The sequence below is a fragment of the Rosa rugosa genome, chromosome 5 (genome assembly GCF_958449725.1).
Source record: "Rosa rugosa chromosome 5, drRosRugo1.1, whole genome shotgun sequence".
Lineage (NCBI taxonomy): Eukaryota > Viridiplantae > Streptophyta > Magnoliopsida > Rosales > Rosaceae > Rosa > Rosa rugosa.
Window position 1 is genome coordinate 29,303,018 of NC_084824.1, and position 19,375 is coordinate 29,322,392.

The following is a 19,375-nucleotide window of genomic DNA, read 5'->3' on the forward strand; positions in this document are numbered from 1 at the left end:
AAATATGACCAACTTTAGGTAATATGTAGTGGTATACAATCAGTTACTTATTAGCAGAATGGACCGTAGAGTTTATATGTGAATTGTTTCTGCACAAGTCTTGATTGTCGATGGTTGTTTTAATTGCTGTTAGACCAGGTGCTTGAGTGTTGGACCCTAGGTAATGGTTAACTAGGTTTGGTATAGTGTGTAATGAGTCTGGCCTGAAAGTACGTTAATGAGTTCTTTTATACACTTCTATGTTATCAACTTCTTTTCTCCTTTTTTTTTTCTTGTTCTTTTTTGTTTTTTGTTTTTGTTTTTGTTGTTGTCCATAGTTTAACTATAATAGGAAGCTGAATTTTTTTGTTTTGTTTGTATTCTGATATACAAATACCATTCTTGTTAAAGCCAATGAGATGAAAACTTCTGTTGAAGGAAATTTAATGAACCGAGTTTCTTCTTTCTAGTGGTTCTTTCTGTGCTACAAGTGAAGGCCAAAAGTATGTATTTGTATTCTCCTGTCATAAATATTATAATCAATGAGGAGATTGGGTCTGCTCCTCTGTTGCTCGATGACTGAACTTGGAGTAATTGAATTCGGTAATGTTGTTCTGCTACTAAATGGTTTGGATGAGTAGATCCATGGACTAGTTGAAATTAGAAGTTAGTTTGTCTGGAATTTGCTTCTTTTATCAATTCTTCCTCCTCTCATGATGGCATTATTAGGTGTTGGAAAATCCATGGACTAAATGATTTTCATACAACACAATTAGGTCCGTTTCTTCGCATTTACGAAAGCATTGAGACAGTTGTCAGGTTGAAATTAGTGAAACTTGTTCATTATAAGATGAGAGTTTTATGATATCGGCAGTGAAAGATTGATATCTCTCAATTATGGCAACAATGGGTGATAATGGTATCAGCCAGGAGGTTATGGAGTTACGGTTAGGTATAGGAATGGCCTTTCTTTGAGCTAGGATTGTGTTTTGTTATCCACAATACATATTCCTAATTCAATTAAAGATGGTGGAGATATTGTAGACTTGTCCTATAGTAAGTTGCTAAAGGTGTTGATGGAGGTAGTCAATTGAGTTGAGGTGCCAATGGGGCAAAATTGACCTTTACTAGTGAGAATGTAGATGAAATTCGGGCCAAGGCATTGGAGTATCTAGTTGTTCAAGATAAAGCATAGGCCATAGTGGCTTGGGTGAATATACATATTAACATACTGCTTTCATTGCTATTAATTGAATGATGTCAGTTGTTACTCTTGGAGCTTCAGCTTCAGCACATTCTAGGTGGTGTAGAGGAGAAACTGATAAAAATTGTTCTTTCAAAGTTTGCAAGGTGACTGATAGTTTTTCTGGTGACTGCAGTTTGTGTATTTTCTCTCTGTATTGCTGTACTTCTGTAAGGCATTTTCTATCAGGATTCCAACTCCTCTTTATTATTCTATTTGCAGTTTGAATGTTACCTACAAGTATGAATAGCAGAACTGTGGAGATCTTGGAATAGAGGTTTATCCAGTTCCACACAGGAGTTAGGAAGTTATTTTTGCTTAGATGCAGCGTTGAAGTTACTGTTTAATCCTAGTTTTTTGGGCTGGGTAGAGTGTCGGATTGGAATTTCTTTCATCAAATGCCGTGTTTGGTCATTTACTTGAGCTCGTACTGATCAAAGTCATCCAGACCAATTTAAATTGCTCTTTACCAGTTTGAATAAGTTATCCAGGTCATAAGTTAGGACAAATTTATTCTATTGAGGCCCTGATAACTCTTCACCGTCATCTTGACATTTTACTCTCACCATGAATCCCTCACTTCAATCCCAACCTCCAGTCACCAACTTCCAGTGGCAACCAGTGGTCAGCTGCAGCCATCACCAGCGACAGTGAGGTTATCTCATTTGCAGGTCGTTTCTGGTTTACATTTCTAGACATCATATTCCTCTGTATTGTCTTGGTTTCTTTTGGTCATTCCTTGAAGCAAATAGAATCTCAGTTTGAATGAGTGACGGTTCTATTATTCACATCTTGTTTTTATTGTTATTTATTTATTTCATGGAGTCTAAGGTTCTGATTTTGTTCTGTTGCCTAACCCGAACTTATTTAACCTTTTAAGTGGAAAGTTGTGGATAATTTTTCCTTTGAACTTTGAATTATTTATTTATTTTGGTCTTTAACCATTGTTGGTCTATCAGCCATATTGTTAGATTGCAGAGCAGCAGTGAATTAGTGTTGTTATCTTGAAGTTTGTTGTTTCTATTAGCATTGAGTTTTGTTAACCTTGTATAAGGACGTGTTGTCCTGTATTGTACTTTCGCTTCTTCTCCTATTAAAATTTCAGTTCTTTTCTGAAAAAAGAAAAAAAAGTAATGTTGGTCTATCTGAGGGAGTTAGTTCGTCTGTTCTTAAAGCTTTGAATCAGTAAAATACTTCTCACAGAAGAAAGAAGAGAAGCTTTTTACATCCCAATTTGGGCAAAATTATGAATTGCTCATGATGGTTGCCAGAAATTGCATGACTTTACATTACTTATCTGACAAATTTTTTTTTTTTTTTCACTCTGTGTCATTAAACCAAGTTTTAAGTATTTGGTTTTGTTTGTTTTCTGTCTTCTTTTGTCTGTCTGTTTTTTTTTTCTTTAAAGAATTTATGAGTTATGACTATTAGTCATTTACGGACTCACGATCCAAACACCTTAGATTAGAATTTTGGCTTGGTACTGAATTTTGGAACAAGAGCAGATGAATTGGTAAATTTCAATGGTTTGTATTTATCACTTGTTTCAAGTTTATCTGGATTACAAAAGTAAAAGATATTTTGATAATCTGTATAATCACTTCTGCAAGTCATTACAAATAAGAGGTGGCACGGTAGGGATTAATTACACATTTACACGTATGATCAAAACATGTATAAGGCCTGCAAATGCAGTTCTATGTGATTTGAATCCGTAAGATTAACCAATGCACGGTCTTAGATGATGTGTATGGTAAATCATCTCCACTAATTGCATAAGCAGTTGTATGTAATTTGAAGACCACTGATTCATTAATTCTTGCGTGCTGCTTTGCCTATCAACTGCAATTGTATATGGGAGGAGGGAGTGCAGGCCATATATATGTTTCGAGCTAAAACTGTGAACAGTAATTAGCAGAAGGGTTCACGAGAGTAGGGGAATCAGATTAGTATATGTTACAATATGGAACCAAATTATAGATGGGATTTCCTGTTTAGTAGATAGAATAAGATGACAACAGTGTGTATCTGAAAATGATTACATGTTTTCGAGATTACAATATTGGTATCACGTTATCGAGATTAAATCTTCTGTATGTTCAATCTTTTGTGTAAGTATTCCTGGCAAAAATAATCTATTAATGTGGTTTGAAATGAACCTTAATATACTCTAAAGGTACATTAGTTTTTTCTGCCGGGTTTCATGGATTTGCTGCTAAGAACAGTTAATTTTATCTAAAATAGAGTCCATGTAAAGCTGCAAATTGCCCTAATTGCCATTTTATTTAGCCTAATGGTGAAGTAGTCAGTTTTAATGTATATATTTCAATTTATTGAACTAAATGAATATGCAGGCATCTAATTGTGGAATGGTTAATTTAAATTCCTGATTCTGTGTGAAAATAGTGAGGCGTATTATTTTCTTCATCTTCATGGTCAGGTTTTGGTTTTAGTTGTTAAGCGACTGTTACTTAATAGTTGTTAAGCGACTCTGATCAGAAGCTTTAGGTGATTGTTCATGACTTTGGATATTATTCTTATTTTTCTTTTCAATATACCGCTTGGTAAATTATAGAACAACTCTGTACTTGGTTGATTTTTGACTACTATATACTTGTCTTGGTTGTTTGGGTAACGATTCCTGTGTTCCAATTTTAGCTTCATTAGTGCAGAAAGATGGTTATATAGCATCCAGTTTGGACTGCAGTGTCATCATCCCTTTGTTTTCTAACTTGCTCAACCAGTTTTGGTACGTGTACGCTTACATTTGTGGTCTGTCTGTTATGTACCAAGCAACATTTGCTCGGATTTTAAAATTAGATTCCCGCAAAAAGCATTATGTGCCTCTCCATGTATGTCTAGTAACCGTATGTTTAAGGGGAGCATGGTTGATTAAACAGCAAAATAGAATGTTAGCCGGTGTTAGGAAATATAATGTTGGTTCATTGGAACCATATAAACCAGTACCTAAAACAGACCCACATATTTGCATTGGAAACATTCGCTGTCAAATTTTTTTTGTTTGAACTTTCAATTCTGTTTTTACTGTTTTCCATCTCGGAAACAAAACTTTTATCTATTTTTCTCTCAAAGAAAACCTAAGAGCTCGAAAAACCCTAAGCACCGTCCTAGGGTTAAATGCCATTTTTCTCGGCTAAATACTTCGTCAATCACTTCCAAACTGTCATCCAATCTCTATTATGGCATCCATCGATGTAGTCACTGCAAGATTTGTGGCGTCTATGGCGGTTGGAAAGCAAAAATTTAATTGACATTAGATGGATTGTCTCTAGCGGCCTGAATGATTGTATAAAATAATTAAAATAAATATAGATCCTAGATCGATTATGAGTTGAAGATGGATGATCTCAATAAACAAAACAAGGCATGAGAGTGGATTTTGGACCCAAGAGTTGGAGATGCCCTAAATAGAAGGGCCCTATATAAATATGTGTCTATATAGGTACATATGTATACAGGGCTAGTGAGAGGTTTTTTTTTTTAGCAAATTACCACAAGATACATATTCTCTAACAATTTTACCATGTGCAGGCCTGTTTTTGTGAATTCCCATGCGCTACTGTGCAAGTCCCATGTGCAAGGTATTATACCTTGCGGTCAGATTCCTTCCGTTTTTGAATTGTTTCTATTGACATGTAAATTACGAAATTGCCCTTGTGGTTTGGATAATGTGAATTAAGACTGCTGAATGTCAGTAGCATTATGAAGAAATAATATTTCTACATTCCATCTTTGTTTTTCTTAGAAACCACTCATTTATTTAAACATCCCAATACTATTTATACATATTACAATATGAAACTTGAACACTATATCATTTATCTCTGACTTTGCTGCTTTAACATACAAGTTGCTTTGAATTTCACCTCTTCTCATGGTGAAGAAGTTTCTCCAGCAAGATTTCCTCATGTGCTTGTGGCTCTCTTTGATTTCCTTTTCAATTTGTAACACATTCTTCTATCCCTGACTCCTTGGTTATTTGCAACTTGTTGTATATAGTTTAGGATATATATGCTCCACAGTCAAACTACAAAATGATAGAGAAATCTAAGTGAAGGTATTCATTTAGTTAAAGCTATTGACATGCAGTAAGGTGAGTAAAAAGAAATCTTACAGATACATTGCTGCAAGCATATTACATATAGTAGCAAATTAACATTGCGTCCTCTTCTTTTATTGCAGCAGCCTTCCTCTTTGCCATTGTCATTAATCTGCGTATGTGATATGTAAATATATGAGTATTGCTAAAAACTAAAATTATTGACCTTCAGTAGAACATTTTTATGAGTACTGACCCTCAGTAGCTTACACATGAAAGTCATGTGTTATGTATTTACACAATCATGCAGTATGAAGAATAGGATTGTAAGGAAATCAAATGATGCATCCACATTTTCAAAGCAAAGAATTATATAGATGCTAGAAACCAACAACTTTAAGGAAATACTGAAGCTATTGAAACACACCTCAGCAGGGTACTAACCCTGAAAAGCTAACTCAGTTCCACTCAATTATGAACTCTTATGTTGACCAAAGGAACCAAGATATTAAGTGCACATATGTTACTGTAAAAATTTGAACTCTTCCATTTTATCAAGGTAAAGAAGGATACTGACCCTCAATACCCCATTGCACACATTGCACATTTTAATGCTACTGACCCTCAAAACTCAAGTTTTACTCACTCCAAACAGATTGTTTCTACTCAATCCTCATTAGCTTTAACTATAATAGAAATTTTAATGCTACTGACTCTCAAAACTCAGGTTTTGCTCGAGCCAAAACTCAGCTTTTGCTAACTGCGATTAAAATTTTAATGCTACTGACCTTCAAAACTATTCAATTAAGCCAAACAAGCTACTGGTACCTAATCCTCACTAGCTTTAACTGCAATTGAAATTTTAATGCTACTGACCTTCAAAACTATTCAATCAAGCGAAACAAGCTACTGGTACTCAATCCTTACTGGCTTTAACTGCAATTGAAATATTAATGCTACTGACTTTTAAAACTATTCAATCAAGCCAAACAAGCTACTGGTACTCAATTCCCACTAGCTTTAACTCTAATTGAAACTTCAATGCTATTGACCCTCAAAACAAGCTACTGGTACTCAATTCTCACCAGCTTTAACTGCAATTGAAATTTTAATGCTACTGACCTTCAAAACTATTCAATCAAGCCAAAACTTGGGTTTTACTCAAACCAAACAGGCTATTGCTACTCACTCTTCACTATACTTAACTACAATTGAAATTTTTCACCATTTGTAAATAGTTTCATGCATCTTCTCATCCTAACCCTAATTGTACTTTATCAGAGAGCTAATTAGATCTCAAATCTAGTAACCTAGCTGCATACATTCGTTATTCACTTTCTTTGGATTTCTCAATAACCAAACCAAATCAAACAATCAATTAGTAATCAGAGACTATATCTATTGATCCTCAATAACTAGAAATTTCTTTGGCTACTGACCTTCAAGGCCTAGCGCCGGCGGAGCTTCGATTTGTTGCTTCACCGCCGGTGTTTTCGTCGTCTGAGTGGGCGGAGCGAGCGACTGCCTCGAGCTCTTCCTCGTCCTCTTCTTCATTGATTGGCTCTACCGGATCCTAGATCTGTTGCTTCGCCGCCGGAGTCTCGATCTGTTGCTTCGCCGCCAGAGCCTAGATCTGTTGCTTCGCCGCCGGAGCCTAGATCTGTTGCTTCGCCGCCGGAGCCTCGATTCATTGCTTCGCCGCCGGAGCCTCGATTCGTTGCTTTGCTGCCGGATCCTCGCTTTGTTGCTCCGCCGCTGAAATGGAGGTTTTGATTTTGGGGAGAAATGGTGGTTTTGATTTTGGGGAGAAACGGATTTGTGAGAGAGAGAGAGCTTATGTATCGTGATATACTGAGTGGCAATTTTGGTAATTCTATAGAAATTTAACTATCTTTATGTCTTTAATGCAAATGTAGCTAGCTGTAAATGACCGCAAGGACAACGTGTCTCTGGCTCCTGCGCATGGGAAGGAAAGGTAGCAAATTGTAGTTAATGGTAATTATCTCTTTTTTTTTTTTTGCCATTTTAAGGGATAACTTATTAGACCTACTTTTTGATCACATATCCACATCTCATCCGTTCAGTTTTTAGGTGTATATGAGTAAAACACCTCTGCAAATTTTTAGCCAAATTAATAATCGTTAGGGCATTCATAACTATGATTTACAATAATAAACATGAACGGTTCATGTTGGAAAGATTCGGTTCGTCCATTGATTTAATCTAGTTCGATACGTTATCGATCATCAATTTGGCTGAAAATTTGTATAAGTGATCTATACATTAGTACTTAAAAACTGAACGGTCGAGATGCCGAAATGCGATCGAAACGTGGGTCTAATAAGCTATCCCTCAAAATGGCCAAAAAAAAGGATCCCTTAGTGAATGGGCCCTCATATATATGTATATATGTATTTGCAAAAATAACTACACACACACACACACACAATGCTTCTCTGATAAGGACATTCGCATATATTAAAATATGCGGATTTCCTTGATAGACTCACTTTTCGATCGCATATTCACATCTCAACCGTTTAGTTTTTGGGTCCTAATTTATAGATCACTTCAGCAAATTTTCAGTCAAATTGATGATCGTTAAGGTATCGAACTAGATTAAATCAATGGACGAACCGAATCTATCACTACAAAAAAAAATTCAAATTGCCACGGCGCTGTGCCGTCGCGGAAAGTGAAATTGCCGTCGCGAAAGACCAATGGCGACGGCTAGGCGACGGCAATTGCGCCGATGTCGTTGGGGGCGTCGCCATTGGTATTAGCGACGGCAAATGCACCGTCGCAAGCTTATTAGCGACGGCAAAAGGTTGCCGTCGCAAGAATTTTGCTACTGAAAAATGCCGTCGCAAATATCTATAGCGACGCCACCGACCGCTACCAAAGCTTTGCGACGGTAAAATTGCCGTCGCAGAATTTTATTTATGAATAAAAAAAAATCTGGCATGTAAATATGCATTGGCAGATTTTTTTTTTTTTTGGATAAAAGCTGTACAAAAAGGAATTCAACATATTGAAAAGGGAATGTTACATTTGGATTTTTCTCATGAATGTTACAAAAGCAATGAAGCTTTTATACAAGAGTTTATAAGATAATACAAGGTACTTTTCTTCCTCTACTTCAAGAAAAGCTTTGCAGGGATCTTCCTCCATCTTCCTCAAGATATGTGTCCGTTTTCTATCTACATAGATAAGTGAAACGTATTCAGATAAAGAAACATAAATCAAGTGAAGAGAGGGAGGATGAGCATGAGACTTAGGACTACACTTACTGATACTAAAGTTTAGGCAAATTGATATTGAAATCCTCTGATTAATTACTTTATGAAAGCATAGATCCTAGTGTGGAGAAGTGTACATTTAAGTGAAATTTGGAGAAGTGTACATTTGAGTGATTAATTACTTCATTAAAGCATAGATCCTAGGTTGGCAAATTTACTGTCAACCAGATCAAACAATATCGGTGTACACACTACACACCAATAATCCAGATAAAAAAACTTGAGTGAAATTTAAACTACATATGAGTTTTTCATACCTGCAATCCCCAAAAAATGTTGCTGAAAGCTCTGCCTCTTATCCTCCTTTTCCAACTGTGCATTTTAGAGCCTATGCTCCAACTTCTCCTTTTCCCTGTAGTTCTGGACATACCTGCGTAAATTCAAGATTCAATGAACATAGAGTTGCAAATTTAGAACTTGATAAACAATGAACAAGAATTACACACATAAGAAATAAGTTACAGACCAAAAAAACCTTTACTTAGTTTCGTAGCTTTCAGTCATTTCATTATAGTTTCAATTCATATATACTCTATGAAAGCATTTAGTTCCTACTGTCTTATGGTATTGATATGCCCTGTTTTACTTCTAAGCTTCATTGTCATGTGCCCAGGAAGGATCCAAAAGATAAACCCTTAGAGGAATAAGCCACATAATTAACTCATCACAAACAACTGAGATCAAAAGATTGTGAATCATCAATAACTATCATTGTTATTCACCAATTGATGTCACACGCTCAAAATAAAAATCAAAAGCATACACCTTTTTCATTCCAACCTCCTCAAACCCCAATTCAAAACACATACCCTAATATCAAAACCATTAAACCAATCTCACAAAAGCAAAGGATAGTCTTTCCCATTAAATTGTTTAAAAAAAGATTTTGGGAACAAATTAGTGCTCAGATTTTATGACTACCACCTAAAGCTGGTATATATCTGTTTACAATGATCCTATTGTACTAGATATAATCTCCAGCAAAGCAAATCAAATAGATAGAATAGCAAGTAGCACAGCAAAAAACAATATTAAATTTTGATGAAAAATTGAACTAAAACTAGATTGATTCTTGAATTCTATCAAAAAACGGTGGGCATGAGAACTTAAACAACAAAGTTTTAAATGACACCAATAAGAGCCATTTCGTTGCAGCTGCAGCTGCATGTGCAAAGAAAAATGAGAGAGAAAGAGTTGGTTCATGTTCACCTACTCTAAAGAACTTGTTAAACAAGGCAACTCAAACAAAGTCTAAATGTTCAGCTGGAAAGCTATTGGAAAACCTCAAGCATAACCCGATCAAAACCAATTTGGTAGCTTTGCAAGTCAAAACTGACAAATGGGTATTTAGATAAATAAGAAAACCTACGTTGCAAGATAAGTTTGATAAGAGAGCTGCAAGAACTTACAAGTTGATCTTGATGATTTTTACCATCCACAGAAAAGAGGATCTTCAATGCAGTACCAAGACCAAGAACTTGAAGCTTTCCCCAGAGCCGACATTTCTCACATCCCACACAATCCATTAATGCACTGAAATTTGAAGATGAAATTTTTACTTTACAACTCCGAATGACAAGCAGGTGATCAATGTTTAGTTCAACATAAAATATTAATTACTGAAGCAACTTTCTCACAGACAAACCTGATGTTTCTGAATTTCTTTTGAATTTTTTGCTTCAATTGTGGTCCGCTCTGACTGTTCCAGAGCTTTGCTTCATCAAACGGTAGGGGACATGTAGCTTGGAGTTGAGGATTGTAAAGTAGCTGCCTCATCAAAGACTCTGTTCTAAGGTCTTCCTCATGATTACCTGTATCATACTCAGCCTGCTCTAAGTAATCTGCAGCCTACAAGATGTTAAGCCCATCAATGATTAGTAAATGTGGGACAATAAGAAAATTGATTATGCGGTACCAACTCAGAAAGGATAGCAGAAAATGCTTACTCTTGTCACTGCCCGGAGAACAAAGAGGAATGCGAAGTACAAATTCTGAACACGATCTGGATATTTTAAAACGCGATCATGCATCAGTTCCATGTGATGAACATGGTCAAGTTCCTGCCAAAGGATGATGAAATATTTAATGAGTTATTTAAGAATTTCAATATCCAGCAATATACAGGATTGACTGCCACACTTCCCTTGCATGTACTAAACGAGTACATATAAAGATTTAATTATGAAATCTTAAATGCATGTAGACAAAGGAAACTTCAAGAAAGCATACCAAGCAGAGAACATGGAGCATGGTATCATATGCTTGCCTGCTAAATAAGCTATCTCAGCAACTTCAAAAAGCTGCATCTCATCCTCTCAATCCCATTACTCCTCTCTATCTCTCTCAGTGAATCTCTACAGAAAACAAGAATCACCTCTCAAATTAACACCTTCCTCTTTAATCAAGAAAAATAACCAAAACTTTGCAAAGGTTGTTGAAAATTGACACCTTCCTCTCAAATTAACACCTTCCTCAGTATCATTCTACCAAAGCAGCTAACTGAACATGTAAAGAGCAAGAGAACCATGGTAACAAAATTGAACTAACAAGATAATTAGATATGATGCAGTACGAGTTTGTGACTAGATACAATTAGATATGAAATGAACTACTTATCAATCTCATAATTCTAGACTTTTTGTTTTCATTTTTTGAAGTTATACATGTCTTCGTTGCTGCCATGGGTGAAGTTAAAAGCAATTGAGAGCTTTTATTTTGCTAAGAGATAATTAAAAATAAAACTTTTGGCTACTTGTGGTGGTGGTGTTAGCACTTGGCAGATAAGAAATGGAATCATGCACTAGCCAAATATAATGGCTTCTTGTCAAAATCTTCTGGACTCTTGTTTGCATAAATGAAACTTTGTCATGCAGCGGTGGCTTTTGGGATTTTTCATGAGGTTTTAATCAATTGTAATCAAAACTGAACAAGACAAAAGCTCAAATCTTGAGGTCTGGAGTGCAGGAACAAAACAAAAAAGTTGTAATGGACTCAAATGATATTAATTGACTAACAACTTTAATTGCTTGGGTAATCCTGATATATGCATAAGTTCCAATTTATGAATCATAAATTGACTAACAACTTGACATATTTATGGACCAACACTAACATTTCTGCAAAGCAACCAAAAAAAAATCATATCAAGAAGAATTGAGCATGCAGATCTAGGAAATGAGATTCACTTACAGCAGAGACTGATTTGTTGAGGCACTGTTTCTGTGCTTCTCTCTAAACTACTCCTTATTCAAAACCAAAACAAAATGCCAGCAAATTAAATAAATTCACAACAACAAAAAAAAAAGTAAAATTTTCAAACTTAACCAATATGGATCGCTTACCTTTGAGATCAGTTCTCAAGCAAACTCGAGCAATATTTTAGTCCAAGAGTTGCAGCAACAGATGCAAAGAGAGTGATACCCTGCATGAGCAGAATATATAGGAAGTAAAGATGTGTACAGTTTCAATACAATGCTTGTCAAGCAAGTTTACCAAAAGGGAGATGTCACAACAAATAGGCATTTAAGAACAGATAATTCTCCAGCATGCATAACCTTATCATTATCAATAGATTGATAGTCCATTTTCAATAACTATTTTTTGCTCGACTGACAATTACTTTAGAATGATGTTTTTACCTTGAAATAAGTTACTTTATAGTTAAACAGAGAAGGACCACAAGGTCTGCGAGTCAGCAAATTCAATAAATAACTTATCTTTGGTGATCTGAAGTGTATAAGACGGAACCGGTTCCACTCTATCATCTCAAATTTTAGGGGGCACTTGCAACATGCTAATAAGATGTCACTAAACTTCTCCAAGTTCACCACTTAAACTACAACTAGGATACTAAGGAAGCCTTTCTATATTCAGTAACTCTCTATTTGCTTCACCAGAACATGAAAAGAATACATTCTTTCATTTAATTTCTTTCTAAAAACATGTAAAGTTCAGAAGACCCAAGTTGTACCCTATTACAAGAGTTACCTTACTATTTCTGATATCTTTCTGCTCTTAGAAAATCAAAAGGAACAGTACTTTCTTATCATAAGCAGATCAAACTCATAAAATGTGAAACTCTATCGTGAAGAACAAACCGACAATACCCAAAACCCACAAACCAAATTCTATCACCAAAACTTAAACAGTCAAAAACCTGCAAAACCAAAATTAGACCAAACCCACCAAATAGAATCAAAAACCAAGCATTACCCATCAAAATAGATCATACCAATTTGACTCTGGGGTCGAGAGAATGAAGAAAAGTGACGGGTTCCGACACGTACTGGCCAATGGGGCTAGCGGTGGCACCGGAGATCAATCTGAGAACTTTATCGGATCCCAAAGCTTGGGCGGGCAACAGGTTCGCCCACCACGGCGGTTGGCTATTATCGCTGGAGGTGGAAGCTCTAATTCGGAAGCTTGATTTAGGGTTTACAGAAATAAGGGTTTTGTTGTTGTTGTTGTTGAATGAACGAAGGGGAGTGAAGTTTGGGGTTTTGGGAGGAAGAAGAAAAATAGGAAGGAGGTGGAGCTGAACTAGCATATGTCGACTTCACAGATTGCTATGTTGACCTCGTTGTCGGGACTGGATGGAGGGAGCGGGAAATAGCAGATGAGGGAGCGGGAAATAGCAGATGGAGGGAGCGGGTTTTGGCACATATATTCACCCAAAAGTCAAAAAAAAAAAAAATGTATAAAAGGAAAATACACGACGGCACATTCTACCGTAGTTAAAAATAGAGAAATTTAGCGACGGAAAAAATATGCCGTAGCAATTGAAGGTACATTTATGCGACGGCGATGCCTTGCCGTGGCAAATAATTTTTCTCTTTGCGACGCGGCATTTGCCGTAGCAAATTTTTGATCAATGGCGACGGCATTCTAACGCCGACGCTAACTGGTGAAGCTAAATGAATTCTTTTTTGTAGTGTATCCAACCTGAACCGTTCGTGTTCATAATTGTAAATCGCAGTTTTGAATGCCTTAATGATTATCAATTTGGCTGAAATTTGCGAAGATGATCTATTCATATATATCTAAAAACTGAACGGTTAAGATGTGGATATACGATCGAAAAGTGAGTCTATCAAGGAAATCAACATATTTTAATATATGCGGAGGTCTTTAGCAGAGAAGCACTGTGTGTGTGTGTGTGTGTATTTATAACAGCGATTTGCAATTATAAACATGAACGGTTCAGGTTGGACAGATTTAGTTCGTTCATTGATTTAATCTAGTTCGATACCTTAACGATTATCAATTTCACTAAAAATTTACAGAAGTGATCTATACATTAGGACCTAAAAAATGAACGGTCGAGATGTGAATATGCGATTGAAAAGTGAATCTATCAAGGAAATCCACATATTTTAATATATGCGGAGGTCCTTAGCAGAGAAGCATTGTGTGTGTGTGTGTGTGTGTGTGTGTGTGAGGGCTCTTCTAGTGAGGAATCTATTTTTTTGGCCATTTTAAGGGATCACTCATTAGACCCACTTTTCGATCACATATCCACATCTCAACCATTGAGTTTTTAGATATATATCAGTAGATCATCTCTACAAATTTTCAGCTAAATTGATAATCATTAAGGCATTTACAACTGCGATTTACAATTATTAATACGAACGGTTCAGGTTGGACAGATTCGGTTCGTCCATTGATTTAATCTAGTTCGATACCTTAACGATCATCAATTTGTCTAAAAATTTGCAGAAATAACCTATACATTAAAACCTAAAAACTGAACAGTCAAGATGCCGAAATGTGATGGAAAAGTGGATCCCGCAAGGGATCCCTTAAAATTGCCAAAAATAGGGATCCCTTAGTGGAAGGGCCCTCTAGTCATTTTGGAAATCATTTGAACTAGGGCTGCTATACTGAATATAAGCCGATGTTTTAAGTTTGGTAACCGGCTTTTTGGTAATTGAAGCTAATAAAATCAAAAGGATTAATTTCAGTTTAGTACCCTGTGGTTTGGGGGTAACATCATGTCAGTCCCTGCTCTTTCAATTTAATCAGCAACACCCCTGTGCTTTCAATTTCAATCAGCCGTGCCCAAATTTTACTGTTCCGTCTAAATTTTACTTTGTCAATCCAGCCAAAGTTAACGATCAAATTGGACGGAACAGTAAAATTTGGGCACGGCTGATTGAAATTGAAAGTACAGGGGTGTTGCTGATCAAATTGAAAGAGCAGGGACTGACATGATGTTACCCCCAAACCACAGGGTACTAAACTGAAATTTATCCAAATCAAAATATAAAATTACCAAACAGTTGGTTTGGTTTTTGAAAATCTGAACATAAAGTTCACAACAATTTATAAAATTGAGAAGAAAAAGAACTAATATTATGCATTCTAATTTATATTAAAAAAAAATAAGGGTGGTGTTATTGACACACCCTTTAATCTCTATTCACACACCTCCTCTACTTTTTAATTACAATTTCTTTTTATAAATTACCGTAACTACCCTTTTTGTTTCTTTTTCCTTTTTTCTGTTTGGCAAGTTAATCATGAATCAAACATCATTAAACAATAAATCAATTGCAACCAAACAGAACAACAACAAAATAGAAAACGGAAAAAATAGATATCAATTGCAGCATGTACACTAGCCATATCCATTTTAACAAAATTGCAGTACTTAACAATAGATCATATATTAAATGTAGATACATGTCTCCCAAAGATTAATTCTTTGCTCGGTTAAGCTATATATAGCTACACTCTACTATTTCATAAAGAGGTCGATAAACTACAGTGTGGGAAAATGTATAAATTCCTAATGACTATGTCTAGCATATGTGTACAAGAATAGCATAATTTTAACTACTACCTAAGCACAACATCTCCAGCAAATTTATCAATGCAATGAAGGTTCACAAGCATAATAATGCTACTATATTGCCATTAATTGGTACTAGTAACTAGGATTTACATAGTTGCATATGAGGACAAAAAAGTTACTACTGTATAGTGAATTGATATTTTGTAAATAAATATGTACTTAAAGATTTCCAGATTGTCACAAAGGCTCATTGTTCTGGAAAAAGAGTTTTGAGAACAAACACAGAAGGAAGTGGGAAAATAAGGGTTTAGGATCTGATTGACTTTAGTTAGAGTCAGCATCGACTGCGGTGGGGACTAAGAAGGTGAAGAAGAGAAAGTTTTCTTTAGTTAATGGGGGCAAAGTGTGCCTTAGACATGGTCAATGAGAAGGCTATAATTGCTCTTGTAAAAATAAGGGTTTGAAGACAGACAAAGAAGGAGGCGGGAAAATAAGTTAGGGATCTGATTGACTTGCCAAATAGAAAAGAGAAAAAAGAAAAAGAAACATGGAGCATAGTTAGGGTAATTTGTAAAAAGAAATTAAATTAAAGTAATAGAAAAGTAGAGAGGGTGTGTTAATAGAGAAAATGGGTGTGTCAATAAACCACCCAAAAATAATTATTGTAATGTTGGTAATTAGTAGCTCTTTTGATACCGAAAACTTTGATTTTGAAGTTGGTAATGTTATAACCGATTCAAACTGACCGAGTGGCAGCCCTAATAACATTACTTTAGAATTTAGGTTATATGTGTGTGTGTGTGTGCGCGCGCGTGCACATTATATAAAGAAAATTAAGTTAACTTCATTTTTGCCACAAATTCCTCAATGTTCTTATCAGAGCTTCCACCCTCAGCTATTGCCTCTTTAGCCAATTCCTTCCAAACTAGTGCAGCTTTTCTAAACTCCATCCCTTTGTCTGTGTCCATGACTTGCCTAATACATGCACTTATTTCTTCTTTTGTCACAGAGCCCTCCTTCACCTTTACCCTAACTCCGACTTTCCACACATCCTTAACATATTTAGCAACAGTTGGATGATCGGCCCGGTGCGGCATTCCCACCATTGGTACTCCCAAGCTTAATGCTTCGAGAGCCGAATTCCATCCACAATGAGTAAGAAAGCATCCCACAGCCTTGTGAGCTAAAACTTGTAACTGTGTGCACCAAGTCACCACAAGACCCTTCTCCGCTATCCTATCTCCGAAATTTGTTGGGAGCTTTTCCTTTTCTGATTCTCGAACTACCCATAAGAAGTTGTGGTTGCTGTTATATAGACCCCATGCTAGTTCTTCAAATTGCTCTTTAGTGAGGTTGGCTAAACTTCCAAATGATGCATAAACGACTGAACCTGTTTCCTTGGAGTCTAACCACTTCATGCACTCCACATTAGGCTCAAAAAGGTTAAGACCATAGTCTTTGTCATCCTCCAACTTTTTGTCCAAAAACATTGACGGAATTGTAGGTCCTATCGCCTTGATCGGTAAGTTTTGGTTTGCCATCCATTCCAGTACCTAGGGAAATTTCACAAACAATATTTAATGATATGCCATAATAACAAAGAGTTAGAAGACATTTGCATTCATGTCTGGTTGTTTGATGAAACCAAATTTCTCAGCACATTTTTGTGGCGGGGGTTTCTATTCTAGAGGACATAAAGAAAGGAGACGAAAGCACTCGAGCATTGCGAGGAGGATGTTTGGTCTTAGTAAGATTTGATAATTTTAGGGCACACAATCAGTGGCAGAATCAGAAAGTTGTTCTTCGAAGGGCCGAGCAAGTAGACAATTACGTGTGTGTGTACTTCCACTAATGGATCTCTCTTTTTGACTATTTTAAGAGATTGCTTATTTGACTTACTTTTTGATCACATATTAAAAACAATTAAGTAAAAATAATTAATTTCTATACCTGAAATATATGAGAGTCAGGCGATAACTACATAAAAATATTCAATAAAACTAATTTAAGAAAATTTTAAATTAGATTGTTTTGAATGGGAATTCTCCAATATATTAACGTATGACATACATACAATTGCCACTTTTAAGACTTAATTACTTAAATAATAACCTATTTTACTATAATGAGGACATTATTCACCTTAACGAGGACTTTTCTTAATTACCACATGAGTTCTCAAAATGATAAATATTACACATTATCCGTTTTGAATTTACTATTGTATTAAATAAATGGGCAACTATAGAAATTAATTACTTTTGTTAATTATTTTAGGTAAATTTATATGACAATATAAGAAAATTCCAAAGATTTTAGGGGGAGGAGGGCGGGCATGGCCATCTCCCGCCCTCATTATGTTCCGCCATTGACCGCAACAACTCAGTTTTATGCACGTAATACTTTAATGATTGTATGAATATTTTCTATGCACTACCAGGTTTTAGGTACGTAATACTCTTTTCATGATCTCCATGTATACAAGTATAACTAAGCCTATGTAGGAAATGTTTTCATGCATGTATATTGAATAATGCGATATATGTACGTAATAAACATGATATCAAATTACCTCATTTTCCAATTTTTCGAAAGTGCTATGGAAGATCCATTTCACTTCACTCAAATTGGAGAATTGCTGCATGGCAATGTCAACGAAAACTGGGTCTGAATTAGGATCTGAGAAAAAAGATGGTAAATCTTCGAGCTGTAGTGGTGGTAGGCCAGGCAATTTTTTCGTCGGCTCTTCTAAGGGAAGCTTCAGTACTCCTTTGTGATAGTGGTAACATATGGTTTTAACCGAAGCCGGAGTTGTATAAAATGGACCACCATCTATGCCTTGCTCTCGTGCTATGTTCAAAGCCCAAGGCATGCTGTAATGGTAAACCAGGAACTTGAGCAGGTATTTCTCATTTGCATCACTACTATTCTTGATCTTCTTGATAAGCTCGACTAGAGATTTCGTAGTTTCAGTTTGGACACGCTCGACAGATTGCTTCATAGTTTCCGACCCTTGCTGAACATGTTCGGAGCCATCTGAAACAAGTTCGATGTTCAGGTTGCGTCCGAAAGAGCCTGTTTTCATGGATTTGCTAGCAGAGGTGGTTGTGACTATTGTGACCTTTTGACCCTTGGAGGCTAGGCGCTTGGAGAATTGAACCATTGGGTTCATATGACCTTGAACTGGAAAAAAGAAAACAAGAATGTGACTTTGATTACCACCATTTTTTTCTGCCATTTTGATTATGCAATCGTTTATCTATTTCTCACAATATATAGGAAGCAACAGCAAAACAGTGAACTATTTGAAATGAGGCATGCATGTGTTATTAGGGATATGCCGGCTCTAAAATGTGAAGTTCTTATCTGTAGATTGATTTTAGCCAATTGTTATTATTAGAAAATGTTTGACTATTTCCGTTCTAACAATTTTGGTCATTTTACTTGTATTCCTTATTTGCTCATGTGATTTTTGTCCATAAATCTTAGACCTCTAATACATCACAGATTTAGGACTTTCCTCTAGTCCAAATAATGGATTCCTAATCTAATGTACAGATACACTATCACATTAGATTTTTATTAGGTAGATACTTATTTTAATTCCATGTTGTACTAGATTTGATATTAATTGATTTCCTTGTTACACTAGGATAACTTTGTGATAAGTCCATAGTAATAAGTGAACCAATTTACAATCCACACTCTAAGTTTTCATTTTTAGTATCTTAACATCACATGTTTACAATCCACACTGCAAAAGGACAAAACTTAAGATACTAAAAAAGGAAACATGGAGTGTGGATTGAAAAATGGGGAGTTTGGATTTCACTCCCCTTATTTTAATGTGGAATAAATCAATGGCTTTCCCAACACCAATTTTAATTAGTTCCAGGGATTTGATAACTTGTTAAGTGTAATTTGCATTGTACTTATTGCTAAATATGAATGGGAGTTTTTCCATTTGTTTTCTTTTGAATGATCATGATACCTTTGGC

The 19,375-nt window shown here is 35.8% G+C and overlaps 2 protein-coding genes across 9 annotated transcripts; both read right to left on the minus strand.

Annotated features, from left to right (window-relative positions):
• Positions 1-8,290: 8,290 nt before the first annotated feature.
• Positions 8,291-13,135, minus strand: LOC133708167 (endoplasmic reticulum oxidoreductin-1-like). 8 transcript variants are annotated; one of them, XM_062133621.1, is made up of 9 exons: positions 12,813-13,135; positions 11,923-12,002; positions 11,771-11,817; positions 10,811-10,935; positions 10,528-10,641; positions 10,227-10,429; positions 9,991-10,114; positions 8,839-8,951; positions 8,291-8,482 (listed from the first exon to the last, which is right to left on the minus strand). In XM_062133621.1, exons 4-8 carry the CDS (start codon positions 10,829-10,831, stop codon positions 8,910-8,912), a joined length of 504 nt encoding a protein of 167 aa, XP_061989605.1. In that variant the 5' UTR covers positions 10,832-10,935; positions 11,771-11,817; positions 11,923-12,002; positions 12,813-13,135; the 3' UTR covers positions 8,291-8,482; positions 8,839-8,909. The 8 variants fall into 8 exon arrangements, with proteins under 8 accessions (XP_061989605.1, XP_061989607.1, XP_061989608.1 ...); XM_062133623.1 differs by having other exon boundaries at positions 11,771-11,823; XM_062133624.1 differs by having other exon boundaries at positions 11,771-12,002.
• Positions 13,136-15,220: 2,085 nt separating this feature from the next.
• Positions 15,221-18,675, minus strand: LOC133708266 (mogroside IE synthase-like). The gene is made up of 2 exons (XM_062133728.1): positions 17,950-18,675; positions 15,221-16,930 (listed from the first exon to the last, which is right to left on the minus strand). Exons 1-2 carry the CDS (start codon positions 18,613-18,615, stop codon positions 16,211-16,213), a joined length of 1,386 nt encoding a protein of 461 aa, XP_061989712.1. The 5' UTR covers positions 18,616-18,675; the 3' UTR covers positions 15,221-16,210.
• Between the last annotated feature and the right edge of the window lie 700 nt (positions 18,676-19,375).